Here is a 24,090-nt window from a genome sequence, read left to right on the forward strand (position 1 = left end):
TCAGTCTACCCTGTGAGTCAATTCAGCATTTGCTCCGGGCAGTTTGGTAAATTCTGTTTTTATCTGGAATAAAGTTACATGGGTATCAGGGTATTAAGATCATTGCAAATTACAACCCTAGCAATATAAGCTGGAGATCCTGAATTCTTCTGATCATGTGTCCTGTTTTCAGAAATATCAAAGCACTATGTCTGAGAATCTGCCTATCTTATTCATGAATAAAGTATTTCATTCGGCCATTGGCCTAACGAATCTATAAAATTCTAACAAGCCATTCATTCCTGAGCATTTCTACAATTTATGGCCCTACGCACAAAAGCTACTTTTTGTAATGAATCAAAATTGACTCAGTGGCAACTAAGGTATGGTGATGTGACCTGAGATGGCAGAAAGGGTGAAGAAAATCTTTTAGTAAAAAAGGAACCGGAAAGAAGATTTAGTAAATCCAGGAAGTCCATTAACTGCCAGGAGGAATCCCTCCCTTTCCTGAGGTAAAACGCCCAGAGAAAAAAGGTCAGGAATTTAAGCATATAAAACGACCTGACAGTAGGTAGATAAATTGTGACCAGAATCTAGAAATTACACAGATAAGGAAAAAAGGAACAGCCCCAAAAAGCAGATTTAAGTATAAGCAAACTGACCAGGGAGTCACTCAAGCCAAAGCTGTTAAAGAGCCAGCCTTGCTGAGCAAAACAGGAGTCATGACTAATGTGCTGAGGGGAAGCATATCCCAATGTAAAGAGCACAGGCTAGGGGGTCTTGTCTGGATTCAAATCCTGGTACCATTATTTACTAGCTGTCTGACCTTGGACAAGTTTCTTAACCTCTCTGCCTCCATTTCCTTATCTGTAAAATGGAGATAATAATGGTACCAACATAGAATTGTTAGGATCAAAGGAATTAAGTGTATGCACAAAGAAAAAAGTACCTGGCACATAGTGGGAACTACTTAACCATTAACTATTTTATTACCTGTATTACTTGCACTTAATTTCTGATCTCAAGATTTCCTCACATTGAAGTCAACACAAAAGATAGACTATGAAGGTAGGACTGGGATACCAGAGAAAAAAAAAGGGAAAAGGCCATAATCCTAAACTTGTCTAAGTTGAAAAACCTGATTACTTGGATCATGGCAGTAGAAGCTCCCCTGGCTGTATCATGGAAGAGAATGCATTAGGGTCAATACTACCCCCATCTCCACCGCCCTCCTAAATCTGTGGTTCTAGACCATGTCAATAATGTGGCAACAGCCCAGTTATCACCTCTTGTGGCATGGCCCTCAGTTATCCCAATGAAGAGAAGCTCTCAGATTTAAGATAATTGAGTTACCCCAGAGTGGGTTCAGATGGCCCAACAGACCCCAACCCATACGTTTGGGTTTCTATACAGTATCTAAGCACCAGGGTCAAGGGGTGCCTGAAGTCACTGCAGAAGAAAGCTCCTAGAGTCATTCTAGTCAATACCCACAGGATAAAGTCTTCATAAAGCAGGTCAACCTCCAAGAGCAGGGGAAGCAATCTCCAGCTTTAGACTGGCAGAATGAAGACGCCCTGTTGGACACAGCTCCCCACCTTCACCTCCCCCTCTTGGCAACACACACGTGAAATGGTACAACAGTGCGCTGGTACTGGTCAATAGGAAATGAAGAGGGGAGAAGCCATTTATACCAAAAACAAAAAATGTTGCCTCATTTTCTCATTGTCTGCCTACTTACATTTCTCACAAGGTTGTTATATTTACTTCTTTTATCTAATAAATGTGTCATACAACTGTCTAATTAAAAAAAGCCAGACTGTAACCACCAGCACAAGCACTGAAGCTCTGGTTAGAGCCCTGTGTGGTGGCCTTCCTTCACGGTCATATGGCAGAGTTGGGGTGTGGCACTGGGACCGATAAGGAATCACCGTGGAAGGAAAAGTTACAGATTTTTGTAAGGACCTAATCCTAAGAAACCATTTCCAGTCAAAGAATTTATTTAAATATATATATGATTCTTAAAGTCCTTGCTTCATAAAGCCATAATGTAGAGAACTTTTGGTTCTTTCTATATAGATCAAATAAAAGAAAGATCAGGAACGACTACATATGTGCTATACACATAAGCAAAAAAAAAAAAATCCTACAAAATAAAGGCAAACTGCCCATATTTAGGTAAGCGGAAGCCTTATTTTGTGAAATAATATCTGTCTAGTTCAGCATGTGATTTAAGAAAAAAGTACTCAACAGATTTGAGGTGAAGTTTATTAGAAATAGTTTATTACTGGCTTCAGTTTATTTTTATGAGAAGATACCTCCAAGGAAAAATGAAAACTGGCATTTGAAGACTTAATTGGTGCTTTATACATTTGGGACTCTTCAATAAAAAACACACTACAAACCCAAAGGCTGTGTGAGGTTTTATTCTATGTAATTACACTAAACTGTCACAATCAAAATTTCTGCTGTGATGACAAAGCTTATTCTCAGCATATGCTATCCCTCATCATCTCTTTCCTAGTTACTCCCTATTTTAAAATCTTCAGCCAAAATAGGGTGAAGTTATCTCTATTACTGAAAATACATCAGAAGAGAAATAATGGCTTTAATATGATGAGGTTTCCTAATAGGATAAGTTTTGCCTTTTCAAAGAACTGTCTTTTTAATTGATAAAGAAGGTAGGAAACTCACACTGTTTTCATAGTATACAAGGTGTTTAAAAATAATAGTTAGAAATGGAAAATTTCCAGGAAGACCCCTAAACAGATTTCTAAATAGAAAAGACTATGCCATAAAATGGCTTCAGAGGGAGACGGCAGCTAGAGGTACTGACTAATGCTACCCGCTTTAAACTCGGCCACTGAGTTATGCAGCTTGTAAGGCTGTCCCCAAATCACAGACATCATATTTAACTACTGAATGCAATGCCATTAATAATAATCAGCTTTATCCTCTTAATCACAAACCTGAAAAGGGATCACTCTTATAGCATTCCCAAAAATCTTCAAATTCCTTTCGGACCTCCTCATCCATGGGGATCCCCGAGGACTGCTCATTATTTACTTGTATATAATTGGCTTTCAGGACTATCTCCACTTCACAGCGCACATCTTGCTGAAAGGGCTTCCACCGCTGCATTACAACCCCATAAATAGTGAGGTCATCACCTGGGAAAAAGCACCAAGAGAGTTGAGCAGCAGCATCCTACATGTGGGCACAGGCTCATATGACAAAGGACCAGAAATTAGAAATAAATCACTCCCCTACCAGGGTTTAGAATGTGTACACTCATCCAAAAAACAATTTGGATGCAGAAGAACACCCCAGATTCCCAACTGGGTTTTTCCCCACAGACACTTGTATAGTATCTGCACAGTGAAAAGCTGAAGTCAGCAATTTTATTTTTCATAATCTACTACGTGATAATCACACCAATTATCCTTCGCTAGGAAAATATTGATAGTTTACAGGATATAATTTATTCATCACAGTTACACTAAGTGAAATGTTCATTCTCTTAGAGTCTCTAACCATTTAGTTCTCATTTACAGAAGAGAGATTGGAATTACAGCCAGGTCAAACTATAATCAGTTTGGTGTCAGCAAGAGACAACCTTGTGATGACTGACACCTAGTTTCAGTTTCTTACATGTTCATTTTTTACTCACATTTGTTAACATTTTGCTTACTACCCCATTTTTTTTTTCAATGAACCAAAGAAACAATGAACTAAGAAATTAATGAATACCAGTTCTACTTCGAAGCTCCTTCCCATAAACTATGAAGGCATAAGATACAACCCTGCTTATTCCTTCCTGGTGGTTCCTTCCTACCTGAGGAAACCCTCTCATTCTTGGTAGGCAGAATATTAAACTTTTACAGATTTTCCTACCAGGTCTTGGGTAGTTTACAGGCACATTTGTCAAACATTGCCATCTGTGCTTATCATGTTATATATTAATACAATGCAATGCATCAGTTAACAAGTACATATGAATGTTTTGCACTTGATATTTTGGTACTAGAGAAAAGGGAGCCACAAACAAAAAATCAAAGATAAATCATAATCCTAGTCCCTCAAAATTTCAATCTTTTTGAACACAGGATGTTGGACATGCCCCAAACCCAATCCTGGTATTTATATTTTGAATAACAATGTCTCAGAATTAACAGGCAATTCTTCATTTCCAAGCCTTTGTGCTAAGTATATATTATTTGCTGATGAAAAATGCCTTTCACTTTCTAAATTTCAATGTGTAATGTGTAATCTGCAGAGCTTTTGATTTCCTGAAGAAAAGTGTTCTGTAAATGCAGAATGCATGTAACTGGTGGTGCCAATTCACAGAATAGAGGCACATTTCCAGCTAAAGGCAACTTCACACTAAATGGTAACAAACATACTAAATCAGGGCATTATACATATTCCAAGATCTTTCCTAAGCCACTCCTTGGATGATTTTCAAACCCAATTGGGAATAATGATCATTTACTATATTGTCGGCCCCCAAATTTTTAGATAAAAAAGATTGGAGCAACTTTACATGAGCATGTGCAACAGTCCTCTATTATGGTCATTTTAATGGATATTTATGTTGTTTCTAAACTAGTTAGAGGAGGAACTTAAGTTTTAGATATATCACTCATAAGCAATAATCTAATGTCAATAAGTGGTGATTATGTAGAAAATGTAGAATACTGAAGTGTGGCCAAGAGCACTCACTCTCATCAGATTTGGATATAAATCCCACCTCCATTGCTCACTGGCTATGTGACCTTGGGCAAATTACCTAACTTTCCTGAGCCTGTTTCCTGACCTACAAAATGGGAATTATATTTATATCATAGTGCAACAGGGAGAATATCTATAACATAGTAAGTGCTCAATAAATATTAATTGTTATTATACTAAACCTACCTTATGTTTGTAGAGTAACTGATACCTTTAAAAACCCTTCAATATTCATTATGATCATCAGAACAATTCTGTGGTACATATGATAGTCCAAGGCAATAGATACTCACTTTAAACTTTTGTAATTTTTCAACAGTAAATATTATAAACAATGTTATTTTCAAGAAGCTAAAATTCTCTTTTTTATACAATCCAATCTCTTTGTGCCCTGTATCTTCTGCAGCACATTTACTACCATAGCCGTCCCCAGTCAGACCCATCTCTCACTTCCTGCTGTACTAACATATACCAGCACACAACCTCCAACTTTATTACTCTGCACATATTGAATTGGGGTTCCTAACTAGGCTCTAAGTTCCTGAAGGTGAAGGATTATACCATTTATGTCTTCTGTTTCCCACAGAGATTTGTAGCTATGTATAAATGAAAAAATAGCTGTTCACAGACTGTTTTCATCCATCCTTTACTATTAATGTCATTGAAAGAAAAATAAGATTTATTTTTCATGCAGAATGATTTCAGTTTAGATGAACTGCATGAAAACACCTTATTCTCTATCAAAGGATATTCTCATGTTCAGGCTGAGCTCAGACAAACACTACTTTGCTGATCCAGATATTACAGATTTAGGTTAAAATCTAGAATTCTGTATGAACAAGGTATTTTGACATATCTTTGTGTCATTTAGCAGGCAATCCGTTAATCAAACCTGTTCTCTCCTTCATGTACTATTTAGACAACTATATGTTAATACAAGAAGTCAGCTGTGTGCAACCTACAAGAGGGCCCTCACCAGAACCCAAACACGCTGGCACCCTGATCTCTGACCTCCAGCCTCCGAAAGTGAGAAATAAGTGTTTGGTGTTTAAGCCACCTAGTCTATAGTAATTTGTTATAGCAGCCCAAAATGACTAATGCTTTTAAGTTCGATTTCTTACCAGTCTCCCCAGGGAGGAGAGGAAGAGGGAATGAGATGAATTGAGAGGGGCAAAGGAGAGCTTAGGACTAGTCTGGTGGGCCCAAAGATCAACACATATTATCTCAGAATCACACCACAACAACCGGGTTTCTGGAGCCCTCAGATTTTCAGAACAGCTCTGAGGCTCAGAAAGTCTTTAATTTGACTGGAACACTGCAGATCCTCCAGATCAACTCCCATTGTAAGGCCTAAATCCCTAATGAGGAGCTGTATATCCTCTCTGCTTGACTGTTTATGAGAAAAAGTACTCATCATCACCTAAGGCCCATGCTGGACACTTGATTATGAGGTATTGAGTCAAAATCTACCTCTCTGTAGCTTATCCCACTGAAAGCCAATAGTATCTTCTGTAATTATAATTCCGTTTCTATATGACAGTCTTCCAACTACTGAAAGTTGGCTGTCATGTCCTTCCTGAGGGTTCTCCATGATAAACACCTACAGTTCTTCATTGAGTTTGGTTTCAAGCTCCCTCCCAATTCCAGTGATGGGCCATTGAAAACATGGAGGACCCTCAGAGGACAGCAGAGCAAAATCAATGTGACTCCTATCATGGTGTCACCAGCACAGAGCAGAGAGAAATGATCACATCCTTTCCTCTAGACACCAATAAGACCTGTAGTAGCTTTTGAAAGAGTCACATCCTCTGATTCAATTTATATGACTGCCTATTAAATCCACTAAATTTTTTTAAATTGCTGCAGTTAAGCTATGGCGTACTCAAGAGAGCTCCAGATTAGAAGTCAGTGGATCTGGATTCATGTTTCAGTTCTGCCACTTAACTCTTTAAGTGACCTTGGGGAAGTCAGATTCTTCATCTATAAAACAATCAGCTGGACTAGCTCTTTGTTGTGTAGCTCCAGCCCAGCTCTCTTTCCTGCTATCATCTCCCGTCTCTATGCCAGTCTCTATTCTCAAGGCGAGCAATTAAGCCTACATACTTCCTTACCAGTGATCTTGGGAAAATAAAAAGTGGCTTTTCCTAATCAATACTTTAGGATCTTATACACAAACTAACCAAAATTCATTCTTACCAGATTTGCAACTGTCTACTAAGTCATCTTCCAGGACAACCTTCATAGATCGTGGAATACTTCCAACAGATAGCCTTTGAACCTAGCGAGGAAAAGAAAACAGATTCTGAGTATGCTTAAATCCATACTAAGTATCCAGAAGCCTAGCAGTACTTGAAATTATTGTTTCTATTTCTCTGGTATTATTATATCATACAATTTAATTATGATGGGGATTTAAGGATCTTTTCTTGAAAACTGTGACTACTATCAGTGTAAGAATTCACTAAAACTAGAGTAAAATAAAAGCACCAATATGGAAAATATCTCCATATATAATCTATCTACCCTGTGGATGGTAAAAGTAAACATATGCTTCAAATACTAAACATAATAACAAAGTTACTTATCTAGAAAAGAGGGACATTTCTTTCCTGATCTCTAACCAAAAGACATGGGACAAATCACCCAGTCCCCATGATATTTCTCAGTAACAGAACCCTGGTTTTATTTCATGTGGACATGTGCCTAATGAAAAGACTGTATTTCCTGGCTCCCTTGAATGTAGGTGTGGTTATATGACAAAGTTCTGGCCAAATAATCAAATGAGATATAAGCAAACATGTTATAGGAGACTTCCAGGGAGACTGTTTAAGTGGTGACTTGGTTAGGTGGTAGGCATTTTTGCCCATCCCTCCTTTTTTTCTGTCCTCTAACTATACTATACATGAGATGAAGTTACAGCCACCATCCTGAACAACCATAAGAGGACAAGCCATGTATTAAGAATTGGTGGAATAGCAACACAAGAGTCTGAGTCCTTGACGCTGAGCTAGCCTTGGAATGCCTATCTCCTGCTCATTTTAAGATGAGAGAAAAGACTTTTGCATTTAAGCTGCAAGTAAATGAAAACTAGGCTCACTCTCATACGTTAAAGAGTGTTTATGTATACCTCATTTGGCACAGCAAATAAAATTGGGCCAAAACCCCAAATCCTGTTCACTCCAATGTTTAACCACCACTTAAACATTAATTAACCTCCTATCCCTTAGTTAAGAACATTAATTTTCTCCTATTCCCTCAGTTAAGAACAGCTAGGTTGGAATTCTTAAATATTCATTTAATCTTAGCATAATTACTAAGTCATTCCACAACCTTCTTGCCAATGCTCTATCTAAAAAGGTAACTAGGCTGGGTGCCATGGCTCACGCCTGTAACCCTAGCACTCTGGGGGCTGAGCAGAGAGGATTGCTTGAGCTCAGGAGTTTGAGACCAGCCTGAGCAAGAGCAAGACCCTGTCTCTACTACAATTACAAATATTAGCTGGGCGTGGTGGCATGTACCTATAGACCCAGCTACTGGGGAGGCTGAGGCAGGAGGATCACTTGAGCCCTGAGGTTGCAGCGAGCTATGATGACACCACTGTACTCTACCTGGGATGACAGAGAAAGACTCTGTCCCAATCAATCAATCAATAGATGACTAGTGCATAGTTTCTAAAGACTATATTCTGGTATATGTGGAACAGTTTTAAGCTTGATATTCTACAAAGTAATGACAATACAAGTCCATTTGTCTCCATTTTATGTTCCCTAATCCTAGCAAATTTGCCCACAGCTGAAAAATACTTCTTTAAATTTGTTATTTCATTTATGTGATCATTTACCTGTTCCTGAATTTTGATTTCCTGGTAATCCCTACACCTCGTTGGAGATGAAGACAAGCCTGAAAGGCAAGTGAATTTAGAGGAATCACAGCTCTCCAAGCTGGGGCACGAGGATGGTCGGCAGAAGGTATAATACTGCTCAAAGTCAGCCTTGACCACAAATACATGCTTGCATTTGTTACACATGTAATCCCGCTCAAACTCCAGGACCTTCACCAGACTTGTTCGAATCACTGTCCCAGTGACAGATAAAAAGTGTCCCACATCCTTGGTTCTAGGTATGTGCTCCCTCACGAGCTCAGGACAGACAGGCAAACCTAATGAAGAAACAAACAAACAAAAACAGCATCAACTTATACCTTGGAATTTGACTCCACAGAATATATTCTCATATTTCCTGGGAGAAAAATTATAATCTCAGAAAAAAGGAAATCTTTGTGTTTTACTGAAGAAAAAATCAGATCAACTCAAGAAAATAGAAAAGAATTATTTCAAATAACAATTACCAATGGATTCTTTCTAAATGCACATAGCTAGATGCTATAATAACCAGGATTAAAAAAAGGATTGATTCTCACAAGAGGGCTATCTCAGTAGGATCTGAATACTGGATATAATTATAACCACATTTAACAAAGAATATACTGCTGCTTGCCACACAGAAAATCAATTGATGACTATTTGAGTACACCACAAAGCAAATTGATAAAGAGATGGTGGCATGATACCCAAAGAGTTTCACGGTGCTAGAAATTTATTGGGTTTTTTTGTAGTTAGATTCAGGATTTATTAATACATAAACCTGACAGTGTTTTTAAGCCTTGACTTATCTAGAGGTTTACCCACAGCACAACTTTATCCTTTAAAAACTTTGTGTTTTTCAACATTAAAAAACAGGTAACAGAAAAGATGCAAAACACTAAAGAAAATTCTTATGCGAAATGACCTCTTTCTCAGTTTGGCTACAATGCACCACTGGAGTACAAAGGTGCCAGCTGTGATGGTCAAAGGCTACCTCCCTACACGTTTATTGGGGTAGCATTTGCTGTGCTGGTTAATGTCCCATGACCTACTGTCTCCTCCTCAGGATTTAGCAGCTCAAAAACCAGGTAAGAATGCACACTGAAGGCCAATTTATCAGATTTTCCAGCACATGAGAAATAACCATAATAGGTATTATACCTTAAGTTTCTATGGTCAAAAGTTTTCTCTCTGTTGATACATCTATTCTGAAAGCCAAATAATAAAAACAATCAGAAGGCAGTTTAGGAAGCATGGGGGGAAGAAAAGCAAGTTAGTTAGAGTAACTCAATGTTTAAGGTGCCAGGCTACGTTAACCTGGTGTTATAGGTTACAAGTCTGCAGAAAGACTTAAATTTTCTCCATTGGCTGAGACACTCTCTCCATACAGTGTATATTGTATAGATAAACAAGGTGGGCACTGCTAACATTTGCCTTATGACCCCTTTTTCTACTCTTTCAAGGCTGATTTGCCCATATTCTAATGGGCATATTCTTTATTCATACTAATTCAGATTGCATCCCATTTTGCCACTAAGCGAGTCACGATTTTGGTTCATATCCTAGAATGTTAAGAAACAAGAAGCAACCAAAAGGGGATCTATCTCTCTTGCTTACCTGGCCTTAAATGGAATGTATATTATGGCAACATAAATTAACACTGCTTGCATACTCTTAGTTACCTTTCTTTTGCTCCTCACATGAATACTATTTTAAAAAATTATGATATTCACATACCATAAAATTACCCTATAAAGTGTATAATTCAGTGGTAATCAGTATATTCACAATATCGTACAACCATCACCACTATCTAATTCCAGAACATTTTCATGTATCCAGTAGCAGTCACTCTCCATTCCTCCCTACCTCTGGCTGCTGGCAACCACCAAACTATTTCTGGTCTTCACTGACTTATCTATTCTGGACATTTCCTATATAGATGCTCCTTGACTTACAATGGGATCACATCGTGATAAATCCCTTGTAAATAGAAAATGTCCTAAGTTGAAAATGCATTTAAAACACTTAACCTAAAAGCATCATAGCTTAGTCTAGCCTACATTAAACATGCTCAGAATATTTACAATAGCCTACAGTTGAGCAAAATCATCTAACAAAAGCCTATTTTGTAATACAGTGTTGAATACCTCATGTAATTTATTTAATCTTGTTCTGGAAGTGAAAAACAGAATGGTTTATGGGTACTTAAAGAACGGTTTCTACCAAATGTGCATCACTTTTGCACAATCATAGAGTTAAAAAATTTTAAGTTGAACCATGCAGGGATGTCTGAATGGAATCATATAATACATGGCCTTTTGTGTTTGGCTTCATTCATTTAGCATAATGTTTTCAAAATTCATCCATGTTGTAACAGACACAGTACTTCATTCCTTTTTATGGTTGAATAATATTCCACTGTATGGACAGACCACATTATTTATCTATTTATTCACTGATTGACATTTGAGTTGTCTTCACTTTTTGGTTGTTACAAATAATGCTACTACAAACACTTGTGTACAAGTTTTTGTTTGAACACCTGCTTTCAATTACCTCCCTCATCTTTCTTGGAAGTAACTGTTGGCAGATTCTGTTTATACTTCAAGAAGCAAATTGGGTTAATCACCACATTTCTCACTGAATATCATTCTATATATGTACAATAGAGAGTACTTACTGAATGCAAACAGAGGAGATTAGAAAAAAAAAGAATGAGTTAATAAAACATATTAATATAACCATATCATCTCTGGATCTCTGAAACATTCATTGTCTCTTCCTCGGCTCGAAAGTATCATTTTTCCTCCCATTTCTACTGCCCTCACCCCAGTTGTGCTTCAGATGCAAACTGAAGCTCAGTAAGACAAAGTAACTTGCCAAGTCTCCCAGCCTAGGGGTGTAGCTGTAACTAGGTATCCTATAAATTCTTTTCTTTTCACCATCCCACACTATGTCTTCTAAGAAATGGTTTCCATGTAATAAACTAATGAAAAACTGTTACACTGCAGCATCATTTTTTCCTAAAATTCTTAAGAGTTCTATAGAATTCTTAATTCAACTCTATCTACTCTTTCAAAAAAAAACAAAAAAAAACCCCTCACTTTTAAAACAGAAAGTGAGGGTCAAGAAGTCCTGGAGGCAGGAATTCAAGGACACAGCTCTACCACCACAAGTTGCTGACTGCTCCCCTGCAGTTTCTTAAAAATTCAGATGCTTAATCTGTCATGTATTCCATGAAAATTTATTGAGTGCCTGGTAGGTGGAAGCACAATGCTAATCTTGAATAAAAATAATTTCCTAAAATAGTTTTGAAGATCCTTGGGCAGAATCTACCACTTTTTTAATCCTTTGTATTAACAATTCTTTTACTGTTAGGAGTCACAAAAGTTCAAAAAGCTGTTTTGGATCATAATTTTATACACACACATGGAAATATATAAACATACAAGTCTATTGCTGTCTCTACACATTTTCCCTAGTCTCAGTTGGCATGGCTAATGCCCAATCCCAGAGAACACAATCATTATTCTGCTTTCAAAGAAGTGACCATCAACTACACAACAGATATAAATTTTAAGTATAGATATCAAATATTTCTTAATGTTCTGAATCCAACATGTGTTATATTTTCTCAAAATCTTCCTTGAAAAGAACATGGCAGTAAAACCCTTAAGTGATTTACCTGATATCCTGGCATGAAGATTCTGCTTCATGGAAACACCCTCGGGCTGAGAAAGGGACTGGAGAATCGTCAAGGCTGACCTTCGCAGTGCACTATCAAAAATAGTAAGTACTTCATTGGGGAACACGTTGAAGTATTCCCCAATTTCCATGTTGGTCTCTAAAAGGGTCATGGCATTAACCACAACTGGGTAATGAGCATCTTCATCTCTTTCCTTCAAGATTAGAAGAATATCATTCTTATGGTACTCTGAAACGTACGACTCAAACACTTGACCAACCAGTGCGACTTGATCACTATTCATCTTGAATCTAGGTTACTAGAGAAAAAGAAAGCATCGGATTATGCTTTTGATATTCAAGATCTATATACAATTTAACAAAAAAGATTAATTATAAATCATCCTGGCTTTTCATCACACTATAATCACAAAATAATATCTGAATTCAAATCTTAATTAGATCCAAATTACCTGTTACTGTCACTTAATACATGTACTTTAAAAATGAGTGAAGTTAAACCTAAGAACTATGTTGGTACTGATTATCAAAATCCAAAACATTTCAAAGCATCTCCCATATCTTTTCTCAAACCTTCCTCCTCATTAATCCTGTATTAGTATACAGGCATGCACTGAATAAAGTTTCAGTCAGCAAAGCATATACAATGGCAGTCTGATAAAATTACGATACTGTATTCTTACTGTACCTTTTCTATGTTTAGATACATTTAGATACACAAATACCTACAACTGTTTTACAGTTGCCTACAGTATTCAGTATACTAACATGCTGTACAGGTTTGTAGTGTAGAAGCCACAGGCTACACCACATAGCCTAGGTGTATAGTAGGCTATACCATCTAGGTTTGTACAACAATGAAACCACCTAATGACACATTTCTCAGAACGTGTCCCCATTGTTAACTGATGCGTGATGGTATCATAATTTACATAGCATACATAAGAGGCACTGCCTTTGACTACCTTTCATACAGACACATTTGCTCTCAAGTATAAAATCTTAAACATCAGTTTCCTAGCTGAAGTGGAGTTCTTTGTGAGGGTCCTGGGTCTAGGTTTTGTTCATATAAAGAGCATATTGTTCTCTCTCTCTCTCTCTCTCTCTCTAGCTACATACACTCATTTGTATTCTGGTATATATTAATAAATGGAACACATACTAATCAAATCAATAGCCAGTTTTAACTTGACTAATTAATAGACTGGCTTTAGAAATTCATATTTGGAGGTAAATACTTTCTCCTCTTACCCTGGGAAAACTACTGGCTTCAGCAAAAATGGTTGTGAAGAATGTAAAGAACATAAACAGTGGAAAGGAAAGGAACATTGAGTCTCTGAATGACAAATAATTAGGGCTGAAAATAAATATAACATATACCATTACTCTATATCATTCCCCTGGCAATCTTTTTTTTTAAAAAAAATGTGTACAGATTAAAAGGGCCTACCCCCCTACTATTTTCATGCATATAGTCAGATAACAAATTACGTATGTATAAACCCAATTCAATGTCCATTTCCCAATATCTACCATGTACAAGGCACCACTATGCTAGCAAATGAAAAGCTTAGTAAAAGGTGCTCTTATGTCCTCAGAGATCTGAGACAGATCAAATGAAATAGTGCTCTAACCAGTAGTAAAAATGCAATATGAATAGGTGCACAAAGGAGAGAGGAATTAAATTTAAATGAGATGACAATCTCAGCGGTGGCACTGGACAGTTACAAATAAGCTGTCCAAATAAGCAACTTGCATTTGGTTTGGAAAGAGCATTGGAGAAGAGATGTACTTTAATTTGCCTTATTTCATTTATCCATTATTTATTGTACTAGACCCATCAAATATGAATATTAAAGAAGACAGTTACAAAATTCACAGTTTAGCATCCTAAAAATGTGTTATACATGCCATTTATTAGCAATATTTGGCCTTCTCTGAGAACCTACTATTCTGGAAGGTATGAAAGGTGTAAGGGGGGTACACTACAGTTAGGCCAAGAATCCTGACAACTATAGGATGCCAGTGTAAGATTAAGAGACGAGTAACTGCATATCCAAGAGAATGAGTGAAAATAAATTATGGCCATCACTCCAGTAAGTAGTTTGTATTTGGTTAGGTAATATAAATTCAGCCAACATTAAAGCAGAAAAAGCACCTGGAAAGGAAGTAACCATACAGTATTTCCACAATGTGGCCTCTGCCAGAAAAAAAAAAATAATAATCCGGACTCCAAAGAATGACTACAAGAGAATCTTTGAGATTCTATAAATGTGTATTAAATTTAGAGCCACAAATTTAGCAATTTGAAAACAGCTCCACATAAGGGCAGGAAATGGGTAACCGCAGAATCCAAGGTTCCAATTAAAGTCGGATTAAATTTTGCCTCATTATACAAGCAATTTATAGGCTTCTATGCAGCATCTTTTATGAAAATAGCATTCTCTATCAACATCTGCGCAAAACTAACTAATCAACTGTTTTCTAAGCAGTCTGCTAACCCTGTAAACATTCCCATCCAGATACAGACTGGAGGCACTTATTGTTTCAAAAAAGCTCATTCCACAACTTTCAAGCTCGCCTCCCCTTTTTTTAGTGAATATTTGGGGTCAAAATAAAAATTATTTTGCGTTACTTTGCCCTCTTGAGCAAACTGAAGCGTCAAACAGAAGACGGGAAGGCGTCTTGCAGCCGGCCCCTGGGACCCGCGGCGGCCCCGCCCCGCCCGCCGGGAGCCCCGCCCCCTCCGCGGGGGGCCGAGCGCCGCGCCCCGAGGCCCCGCCCCCGCGGGAGCGCGCCATCTCCGCGCCTGCTCCCTGGCCGCTGGGCTGCTGCATGGGCGCCCGGCAAACGTGGACTCGACTCGTTTTCGGAGGGCGCTTTCCAAACTTTCTAATTCAGAGGGTCTCTGCACGTAGCCCCTGCCCTACGACACCTCGGCAGGTCTCTGGCACTTCCTGGGCTCTGCTCCCGGCAGCTCCCTCGCCTGACCGGTCCCGGAGTTGGATAGTTTTTGAACTAACCAGTCGTGGGCGAGACTTGGGACGAAGTGCAGGAGAAACAAGTAACCGTGAAACGAGGCGGTGGCTGTCACTTACTGGCTGACACGCACTGTCAGAAGTCGCCGAGGACGCGCTGCTCCCAAGGCCGAGGGCCGCGGAGAGGTCTGGCGGGGCGGCAGGTCCTCACCGCGGCCCCGCGCGCCAGGACGCCGGTGGGGGCGGGGCGTGCGCGTGCCGCTGGAGCGCCGCCGGCCGCGGGGACGCGCAGGCTCAATTGGGTCGGTCTGCAGCAGTGGGCTCAGCCCGGCAGGCGCTCTCGGAGCACACCGGGCCGCGCACCGCTTCAACTTCCCGGCCTCGGCTGCTCTTCCGGGTGGAGACGCGAGCGGGCGCGCGCCCCGCCAAGTGCCGGGGACTGCGAGGCGGCGGGACGGGTTGGGGAGGAGCGAGGCGGGTCCCGGGCGGGGCGGAGGGGCGGAGGGGCGGAGGGGCGGAGGGGCGGAGGGGCGGGGCGGGGATCGCGCGGCGGACCCTGGGCTGGATGGGGGAGCGGGCGGTGGGGTGGCTCAGACCCATTGTATGGATTGTTTTTGGCCTAAGGAATGTGCCTAACGCAAAAATGACAAAGATTCTCACGTTATGTTTTATGATAAAGGTTTTAGACTTTTAGGTCTTAGATTTAGGTCTGATCCAATTAGAGCTAATTTTTATATGTGGCGCAGAGTATGGGTCTTAGGTCACTGTTTTTGCATGTGAATGTCTAGGATCCTTCCTTCAAACAGCTTTCTTTTTCTCGCTGAATACCCTTTGCATCTATGGCAAAAATCAGTTGTCCTTAAAAAAATCAGTCGTGGGTCTATTCTTAGACTTTCTATTCTGTTCCAGTGACCTATTTGTCTTTACAAAAATACCACACTGTCTTGATTCCCGTGGATTTATAATAATTCTTGAAATCCAATAGTGTTTGGCCTCCAATTTTGTTCTTTTTCAAAGTTGTTTTGGCTCTTTTAGGTCCCTTGTATTTTCATATCAATAGTAAAATCAGCTTGTGACTTTCTATTTAAAAAGCTGGGTTTATGATTGGAGTTAACATTGAAACTATAGATCCATAGGAGAATAATTTACATGTTAATAATATTGTGTTATGACCTTTGAACAAAGCAAGCCTTTGTATTTATTTAGGCGTTATTTCTCTCAATAAATGTTTTGATTTTTTATCACGTCTATCCTTAAATCAGATTTATTCCTAAATCTAGGGATTATACTTTTTGATGTTATGTAAATGGCATTTTTAAATTTCAGTTTCCAATTGTCCTTTTATAGTATATAGAAATACAATAGATTTTTTAACATTGATCTTGTATCTGCAATCTTGTAAAAATCACTTTGAAGTTCTAGTAGGTTTTTTGTAGATTTCACCAGATTTTTTCCATTTAGCAGGATTTGTTGTCTGTGAGTAAAGGTAGTTTTATTTCTGTTCCCTTCTGGATGCCTTTTCTTTCTCTTGCCTTTTTGCACTGGCTAGAAGCTCCAGTGAAATGTTGAATGAAAGTGTTGAGACCAGACATCCTTTCTTTGTTTCTGATCTTACAGGGAAAGCATTGGCAATACTAAAGATAGAACCTGTAAATTGGTCTGTACATGATATTCTGTCACCTGAGGTAATCTCAAGTCATGTTCTCCATCTCTCTGACTATACCCTCCAAGTATTTGCTATTCAGATACCGAGACTTAAAGAAATGCTGAGGTACCAAATAGCAGAACATTCATACAGAAAATGGCATGAAGAAAAAAGCAAAAAGAATGAATCTTTGAAGTTTCACCTTAATTTATAATATTATTTACATATTGTGTTTATTCAGATACCAATGCAGAGTCACTGGAATAGTACTCCACTACTTAGTCCTTTTGTTTTTATTGTGGTAAAATATACATTACATAAAATTTACCATTTTAACCATTTTTAAGTATACAATTCCGTGGCATTAAGTTCATTGACAGTGTTGTACAAACATCATTACTATACATCTCCAGCACTTTTTTATCATTCCAAGCAGAAACTGTGTACCGTTAAACAAACAACTCTCCTATACCCCTTCCCCAACCCCTGGTAATGTCCATTCTACTTTGTCTTTATGAATTTGCCTATTCTAGGCACCTTAAATAAGTGGAATCATATATTTGTCCTTTTGTCTGTCTTATTTCACTCAGCATAATGTTTTCTAGGTTCATCTATGTTGTAGCATGTATCAGAATTTCATTCCTTTTTAAGGCTGAATAATATTCCATTGTATGTCTATACCACGTTCTGTTTTTCACATGTTGACTGACCCTTGTGTTGTTTCCACCTTTGGGCTATTGTGAATAATGATGCTAGCACCACTGGAGTACAGGTATCTGTTTGAGTCTCTGTTTTCAATTCTGCTTTTGGGTATATACCTAGAAGTAGACTTGGTGGATCATATGGTAATTCTATGTCAAGCTCTGATGAACTGCCCAACTGTTTTCCACAGTAACTTCATCATTTAACATCCCCACAAGGGCTCCAATTTCTCCACATCCTTGGCAACACTTGTTATTTCTTTTTGTTTGTTTAGTTTTGTTTTTTATAAAAGCCATCCTAATAGGTGGAAGGTGGTATCTTGTCTGATTGTGGTTTTGATTTACATTTCCATAATAACTAATGATGTTGAGCATCTTTCATGAGCTTATTGGCCATTTGTATATCTTCTTTGGAGAAATGTCTGTTCAAGTCCTTTACCCATTTTTAAATTGTTTTCCTTCTTGTTGCTCAGTTTTAGGAATCTTTATATATTCTGGATATTAATCTCCTATCAAATATATGCTTTGTAAATATTTTCTCCCATTTTGTAGGCTGTCTTTTCACTCTGTTGATAGCGTCCTTTGATGCACACAAGTCTTAAATTTTTATAAACTCCAATTTTTTGTTTGTTGCCTATGCTTTTGGTGTCATATCCAATAAATCATTGCCAGATTCAATGTCATGTGAGTTTTACCCCATGTTTACTTCTAAGAGTTTTACAGTTACAGCTCTTATGTTCAGGTCTTTGATCCATTTTGAATTAATTTTTGTATATACTATAAGGTAAGCATCCAACTTCATTCTTTTGCATGTAGATATGCAGTTTTCCCAGCACTATTTGTTGAAAAGACTGTCCTTTCCTAATTGAATAATGTCCCCCTTGTCAAAATTCATTTGACCATGTAAGTGAGGGGTTATTTCCGGGCTACTTTATTTTGAACAGATTTTGATTGCCAATAAAAGCAAATTAGAAGTATATTGTTAAAAGTAAATATAGGTTGGCCGCAGTGACTCATGCCTGTGATCCTAGCACTTTGAGAGGCCAAGGCGAGAGGATTGCTTGAGCCCAAGAGTTCGAGACCAGCCTGAGCAACATAGCAAGACTTTGTCTCTACAAAAAACATTAAGAAATTAGCCGAGTATGGTGGCACATGCCTGCAATGTCAGCTACTTGGCAGGAGGGTTGTTTGAACCTAGGAGTTTGAGGTTGCAGTAAGCTATGATGATGCCACTGCAACTCTAGCCTGGGCAACAGATAATAATAATAATAATTATTAATCACAATACCCATTTTTATCATCATTTCTCTGCAAGCACTCCTGCTCCTGACATCCCTCCTTGTGTGGTACTTACCTAACAGTATCCTAATCCTGGTTATGTCCAACTATCCACTCTTACAAATTTGCATCCTGGTAGCTGAAGATGGCCAAAAACCACAATCATGCTGATGGGTTTCAATATATAGTCTCTGATCTCAATTACTGCTTGACAGTCCTTTGACATTTCTCTAATATATTTGCTCTTCTGTTTTCCAAGACAGCTATTTTCTCACCTATAGCAATTTATACCTTTCTCAAGACTTCATACGCTATCTTGTATTATCCTTCAGGAAGGTAAGGTAGAGGGTATCATTTTATTATTAATGTATAGCCCAGGAGACTGAGTCATGGAGCTTAAGGTACTTGGTGGTGGCAGAGCCAGTGCTAGGGAGCCTTGGAGGAGGGAGCTTCCTATCACTGGAGGGATTAAAGTTCAGCCAGGCATGTTATAAAGGAGATTCAAGAATTCTATGGGCGATTGGAAAAAAGCATTCAGGAGAGGCTTTTAAGGCCTCTTCTAACCCTAAGATTCCAGCTTGCTTTTTATATCAAAAAAAAAATGTCTTGCTAAAACTTTACTTTTTCTTCACAATGTTAACCATATATGACTTCTTTGAACATCCCTTTAATATTATTACATATAACCCAGTGACAGTTGAAGGTTGTTATAAAATTTTTGCTTTTCTTCCTCCTGTTCTTTTAATGTTTCTCTTTCCCCTCCAGCACAAAAGCATGATAAAGTCTCCTAAAAACACAAACAAAACCCATCTTGACCCTACATTCCAGTTTATCACCTCAATTTCTTTCCCCTTGCCTGTACAGCTAAATTTCTTCAAAGAGGGGTTTTTACTCACATGTCAACTTCTTCAAATTCCATTTACTTCTTTCCTGGAACCTGGCTTTTGCTGCCACCATTACCCTGAGTTTGTTCTTGCTAAGACCATCCTCTAGTTGTCAAAGCCAACGGACACTTCATTTTTTCCCTTTTCTGATACCTGTAGCTCTTGACATGTTGGCTGCTCTCTTTGAAGCTTTCTTCTTTGGGAACCCCAGGCCTTTAACACCAACCTGTAACTCCACTTCTAATTCTCATTCAAGCCTTGCCTGCCCCTTAAATGGTGGTGTCTCCCACAGTTCCCTCCACAACCTCATCCCTTGTTCTCCTCCATACCTGTGGCTTTGATCGCTCATGCCACACCTCCAAACTATCTCCAGCTCAGACTCTTTTCTGAGTTGTGTTTAGCTGCCTATTAATGATTCTAGAGAAACTTTAATTTCAACATATCTGAAATCAAAATTCTTCTTTTGCCCATACTTCATTATCTTTCTGTTCTGTGTGTATTTGTCACCAACTCCCACCAATTCTGTATCTTTACTCTCTATCCCCTCATCTCCATTGCCATTAAAAATGTAAAAATTGAAGTGTCTGGGCTGGGTGGGTGTGGTGGCTCACGTCTGTAATCCCAGTGTTTTGGGAGTCTGAGGTGGGAGGGTCACTTGAGGCCAAGAGCCGGATACCAGCCTGGGCAACATAGCGAGACCCTGTCTCTGCAAAAAAATTAAAAATTAAAAAATTAGCTGAATGTGGTGGTGCACACCTGTAATCCTAGCTACTCGGGAGACTGAGGCAGGAGGATTGCTTGAGCCCAGGAGTTCAAGAATGCAATGAGCTATCATCACACCTCTGTACTCCAGCCTGGGTAACAGAGCTAGACCCTGTGTTTAAAAAAAAAAAAAGAAGTGTCTGATACATGGTAACCGCTCAAGAAGTGGCTGTTCTCTTATTATGCCCACATACATCCTACACATTGGTCCAACAGGATTGCACAGAGCTCTCTGGACACAGCCGGTTTGCTCTTTCTTAACTCTTGTTTCAGCTTGTGCCTGAAATAGGCCCTGCCCTGGTCTTTCTGGTAATTCCTATTCATCTTTCAGTATTATATTTGGATACTCCTATGTTTAAGCTTCCCCTGCCACCACTTTCAGCTAATTACTTCCTCCGCTCTGCTCCGCTTGTATCCTCCATAATTCTCTTTTGTAGCTCTTCTGATAGTGCTTCAAGAAACGCTTGGTTCTGGACTATTTCAGCAAGTATACAGTCGGCTCCTTGCGGACAGGTATTCACTATCTTTGTATGCCTGTATCTAGCATAGTCACCTGCACGCGTACTAATCCACAAACGCTTGGTTACTAAATGTCCAAATTATGAGATATGTGTAAACTAGGGCAAGGATATGTGCTTGTAACACGAATTATTTTTGGATAAGCATTCACTAATCATTTTTCCTAGAAAGTTCAATCCTTGTGCTCGTTCTGGCAGCACATATACTAAAATTAGAAAGTTCAATCCCTTAGCTAAAGGAAAAAAAACAAATGTAAGGCAAGTATTTTGTATAATTTTTTTTTCAGGATAACTTGACAAAGAACATGTTATCAACTGTGCATATGCATGCAATGATTTATTCCTTGAGGATTTATAAAGATTAAACGAGATAATCCTTACACTGCTCCTTAGCACAGTGCCTAATACATGGTAATTATTTTAAAAGTTTGTCTTTAATATTATTATAATCATTCATATATGAACTAAAATCCTAACTCCCCCTCCCTCACCAACTGAAGAGAACCCCTCTTGGCCAAGGGGACCCCAGAAAAGCCTTAAAACTGAGTGCCTGGCCATGAAGGGAAGGGACACCTCAGATAATAAGATACTAAATTATTAACAGGACCTAAGGCTGTGCAGAGAAAAGGTTAAATCACCTGCAGGCCATCAATTTGTTTAACAGATCACTTGAATTGGTATACTGTGGCTTGTCTCTGATTAACAGACTTCCTTATCTTACTTCCTTACTTTATAAGCTTTTAGACAAAGCTACATTTCTTTAACCAATTACAAATCAAAGACTCTTTGAACCCACCTATAACCTGTAAGCCCTTGCTTCCAGCTGTCCCACCTTTTTGGGGCAAACCGATGTAGTGATTTATCATTTTACCTGTAATTCCTGTCTTTCTAAAATGTATAAAACCAGACTATAACCCAACCGCCTCAGGACCACTTGCTCAAGACTTTTTGGACATAGCTCCCCAGGCTGTGGTCACACATATTTGGTTCAAAAGAAACCTCTTTAAGTTATTTTACGGAGTTTGGGTTTTTTCCCTTAAAACATAGATCATGTATTATGTTTGCGTTTATCTAGTTCACCGAGATTCTTCTAAAATCTACATTACTGAATCAGCTAAATTTGGTGCTCTTAGAAATGGATGCACTTCTTCTGGCCACTGAATACAATATAGTAGCCGGCCAAGATTGACTAAAGCCTGAAAGAAATAAAAGGTCTCATTAACATGTGATAGTGGTTAGTTAAGTTCATGTTCATGTATCAAAATACTGAATTGCCTACTTAGAAAACCAACAAACTGGCTTTTAAAGGCAAATTAAAATAGAATTGACTATTCATTCTTTACCCAGTAACTTCAGGCCATAAAGCATAATATTAATCAGTGACACTAACTGTACTAAAAGTTCTAGGTATCAATTATCAGAATAAAAAAAACTTATAAGTCAACAATATTTTATATACTTGAAAATCCACAACTTACACACATGCTTTCATTCTAGCCATGTAAATTTAGAGGAAAATTTGTTAAAATTATACATTGTAATGGAACAGGTTAATAGTTTATGCTTCCCTATCCTGATTTTGTTATGATTATTGAAGTCAAATAATTTGTATGATTATTAATGGAGTCAAACTTTTTTTATTGGCAAGTCTTACCTGTAATTAAAAAGTATTCAAAAATTAAAGCAAACCTATTAGAAAAAAATGAAAAACATTATTGTTTGTTCTAACAAAATTTATTATGCAGTAATTACAAAGGTTAAAGACTCTTCCATCTCAAATAAAAATAGTTATAATTACACACATAATATAGTACCTTATAGAGTGATTCCAATAAATATCACAGGAAATACAGTGCATTTTCAAATTGGAGAGACAAATACTTTCTCATTCACAGTGTTTGACATAGGAAAGCCTGTTCACATAATGAGTTGTATAAAGTCATGCTCTTAGTAACAGTCCACATAGAGCTGTGCCAACACAATTCTTTCAGAATGTGAAGTACCGGGCAAACCACTCCTGGCGCTGGGGATCTGGAGAAGCCACCGGGGAAGCTTCACTCTGAGGAGGACTGAATTCATAAAAAGAGAGACATGTAACCCAGCATTAAGTGGTTTTGGAAAATTAAGGGAAAAGCACATAATACATCATCGTAGATTACCACAACTGGTTCCCCATGTTTTAAAGATACGCTATTCCTCTGCACTAGAATCAGTTCTCCACTCCATGAAAGCATGAGAGTGCAGCAGCTGCTCAGATGAGGTCAGCTAAGCAAGAGCCACGTCACAACAATTACAAAAATAAAAACCAAACAATTCGGAAAAATAGTGTCACCTTCTTTGAATAAAGAAAAAAAAGAATTCAGTAGGAATTGTGGGAAATAAGAGAATAAGATAATATTCCTCTTTCAGCACCTTTCCCCTTTTAATTAAAACTTCAGAATCTGATACAAGCATTTGATTCTTACAGATGTGTCCTTAAATATAACTAAATTAAGTAACTAAATGGAGGTACAGTATTTTTAACTATAAAATTTATATTGCATATTTATGTTAAACTTTCATTTCCATAATCACAAATCCATAATCAAATACTCCAGGAAAAAGAGTACATTAAAAATCCAATTTCCCCTCTATCTTCACAATTATATAGTCTATACTTATCTTAATTCTAACTAAAGATTCTTTGGGGTACTTGAGAAAACAAAAGAATCCCTACCGTCTTTTGGGGAAAATTACAAGGCACGCAACAATGTGTAATGGAAACTCCAGTAGTCATGTTCCTTGAGCTCATGCACATGCATCTTATTGATACCTGAACATACCCATGCACAAGGGAAAATAAGCAACACAAAATATTTAGCAGGAGACACATTCAGAGGTGTATCTAACTATTTTTCATTCTTGCTACTTTTTTTTTTTTTTACTATTTAGTCATTCATTAACTATGTCATTAATCACTTAGCCCAAAAAAACCTGTCTGCTTCTATTACTCGTGACACTGCTAACAGTTAATGAGAAGAAAAAAAAAACAAGGCAGTAAAAAATCT

The 24,090-nt window shown here is 38.2% G+C and overlaps 2 protein-coding genes across 10 annotated transcripts in view; both read right to left on the reverse strand.

Annotated features, from left to right (window-relative positions):
• Nucleotides 1-15,657, reverse strand: part of MCM9 (minichromosome maintenance 9 homologous recombination repair factor) — a 64,192-nt gene extending 48,535 nt beyond the window's left edge. For both annotated transcript variants that reach the window (XM_045544260.1, XM_045544261.1), the window contains exons 1-5: nucleotides 15,376-15,657; nucleotides 12,258-12,576; nucleotides 8,549-8,865; nucleotides 6,904-6,985; nucleotides 2,946-3,146 (exon numbers count right to left, since the gene is read on the reverse strand). In XM_045544260.1, coding sequence (XP_045400216.1) covers nucleotides 2,946-3,146; nucleotides 6,904-6,985; nucleotides 8,549-8,865; nucleotides 12,258-12,561 — 904 coding nt within the window. In that variant the 5' untranslated portion in view covers nucleotides 12,562-12,576; nucleotides 15,376-15,657. The remainder of the gene's footprint in view (nucleotides 1-2,945; nucleotides 3,147-6,903; nucleotides 6,986-8,548; nucleotides 8,866-12,257; nucleotides 12,577-15,375) is intronic.
• Nucleotides 15,658-22,765: 7,108 nt separating this feature from the next.
• Nucleotides 22,766-24,090, reverse strand: part of FAM184A (family with sequence similarity 184 member A) — a 99,483-nt gene continuing 98,158 nt past the window's right edge. For 6 of the 8 annotated variants that reach the window (XM_045544263.1, XM_045544267.1, XM_045544269.1 and 3 more), the window contains one exon: nucleotides 22,766-23,112. In XM_045544263.1, coding sequence (XP_045400219.1) covers nucleotides 23,031-23,112 — 82 coding nt within the window. In that variant the 3' untranslated portion in view covers nucleotides 22,766-23,030. Of the gene's footprint in view, nucleotides 23,113-23,759; nucleotides 23,856-24,090 lie in introns of all 8 variants that reach the window. The other 2 variants (XR_006733559.1, XM_045544271.1) reach the window with 2 other exon arrangements.

This window comes from Lemur catta, chromosome 2, assembly GCF_020740605.2.
Source record: "Lemur catta isolate mLemCat1 chromosome 2, mLemCat1.pri, whole genome shotgun sequence".
Classification (NCBI taxonomy): domain Eukaryota; kingdom Metazoa; phylum Chordata; class Mammalia; order Primates; family Lemuridae; genus Lemur; species Lemur catta.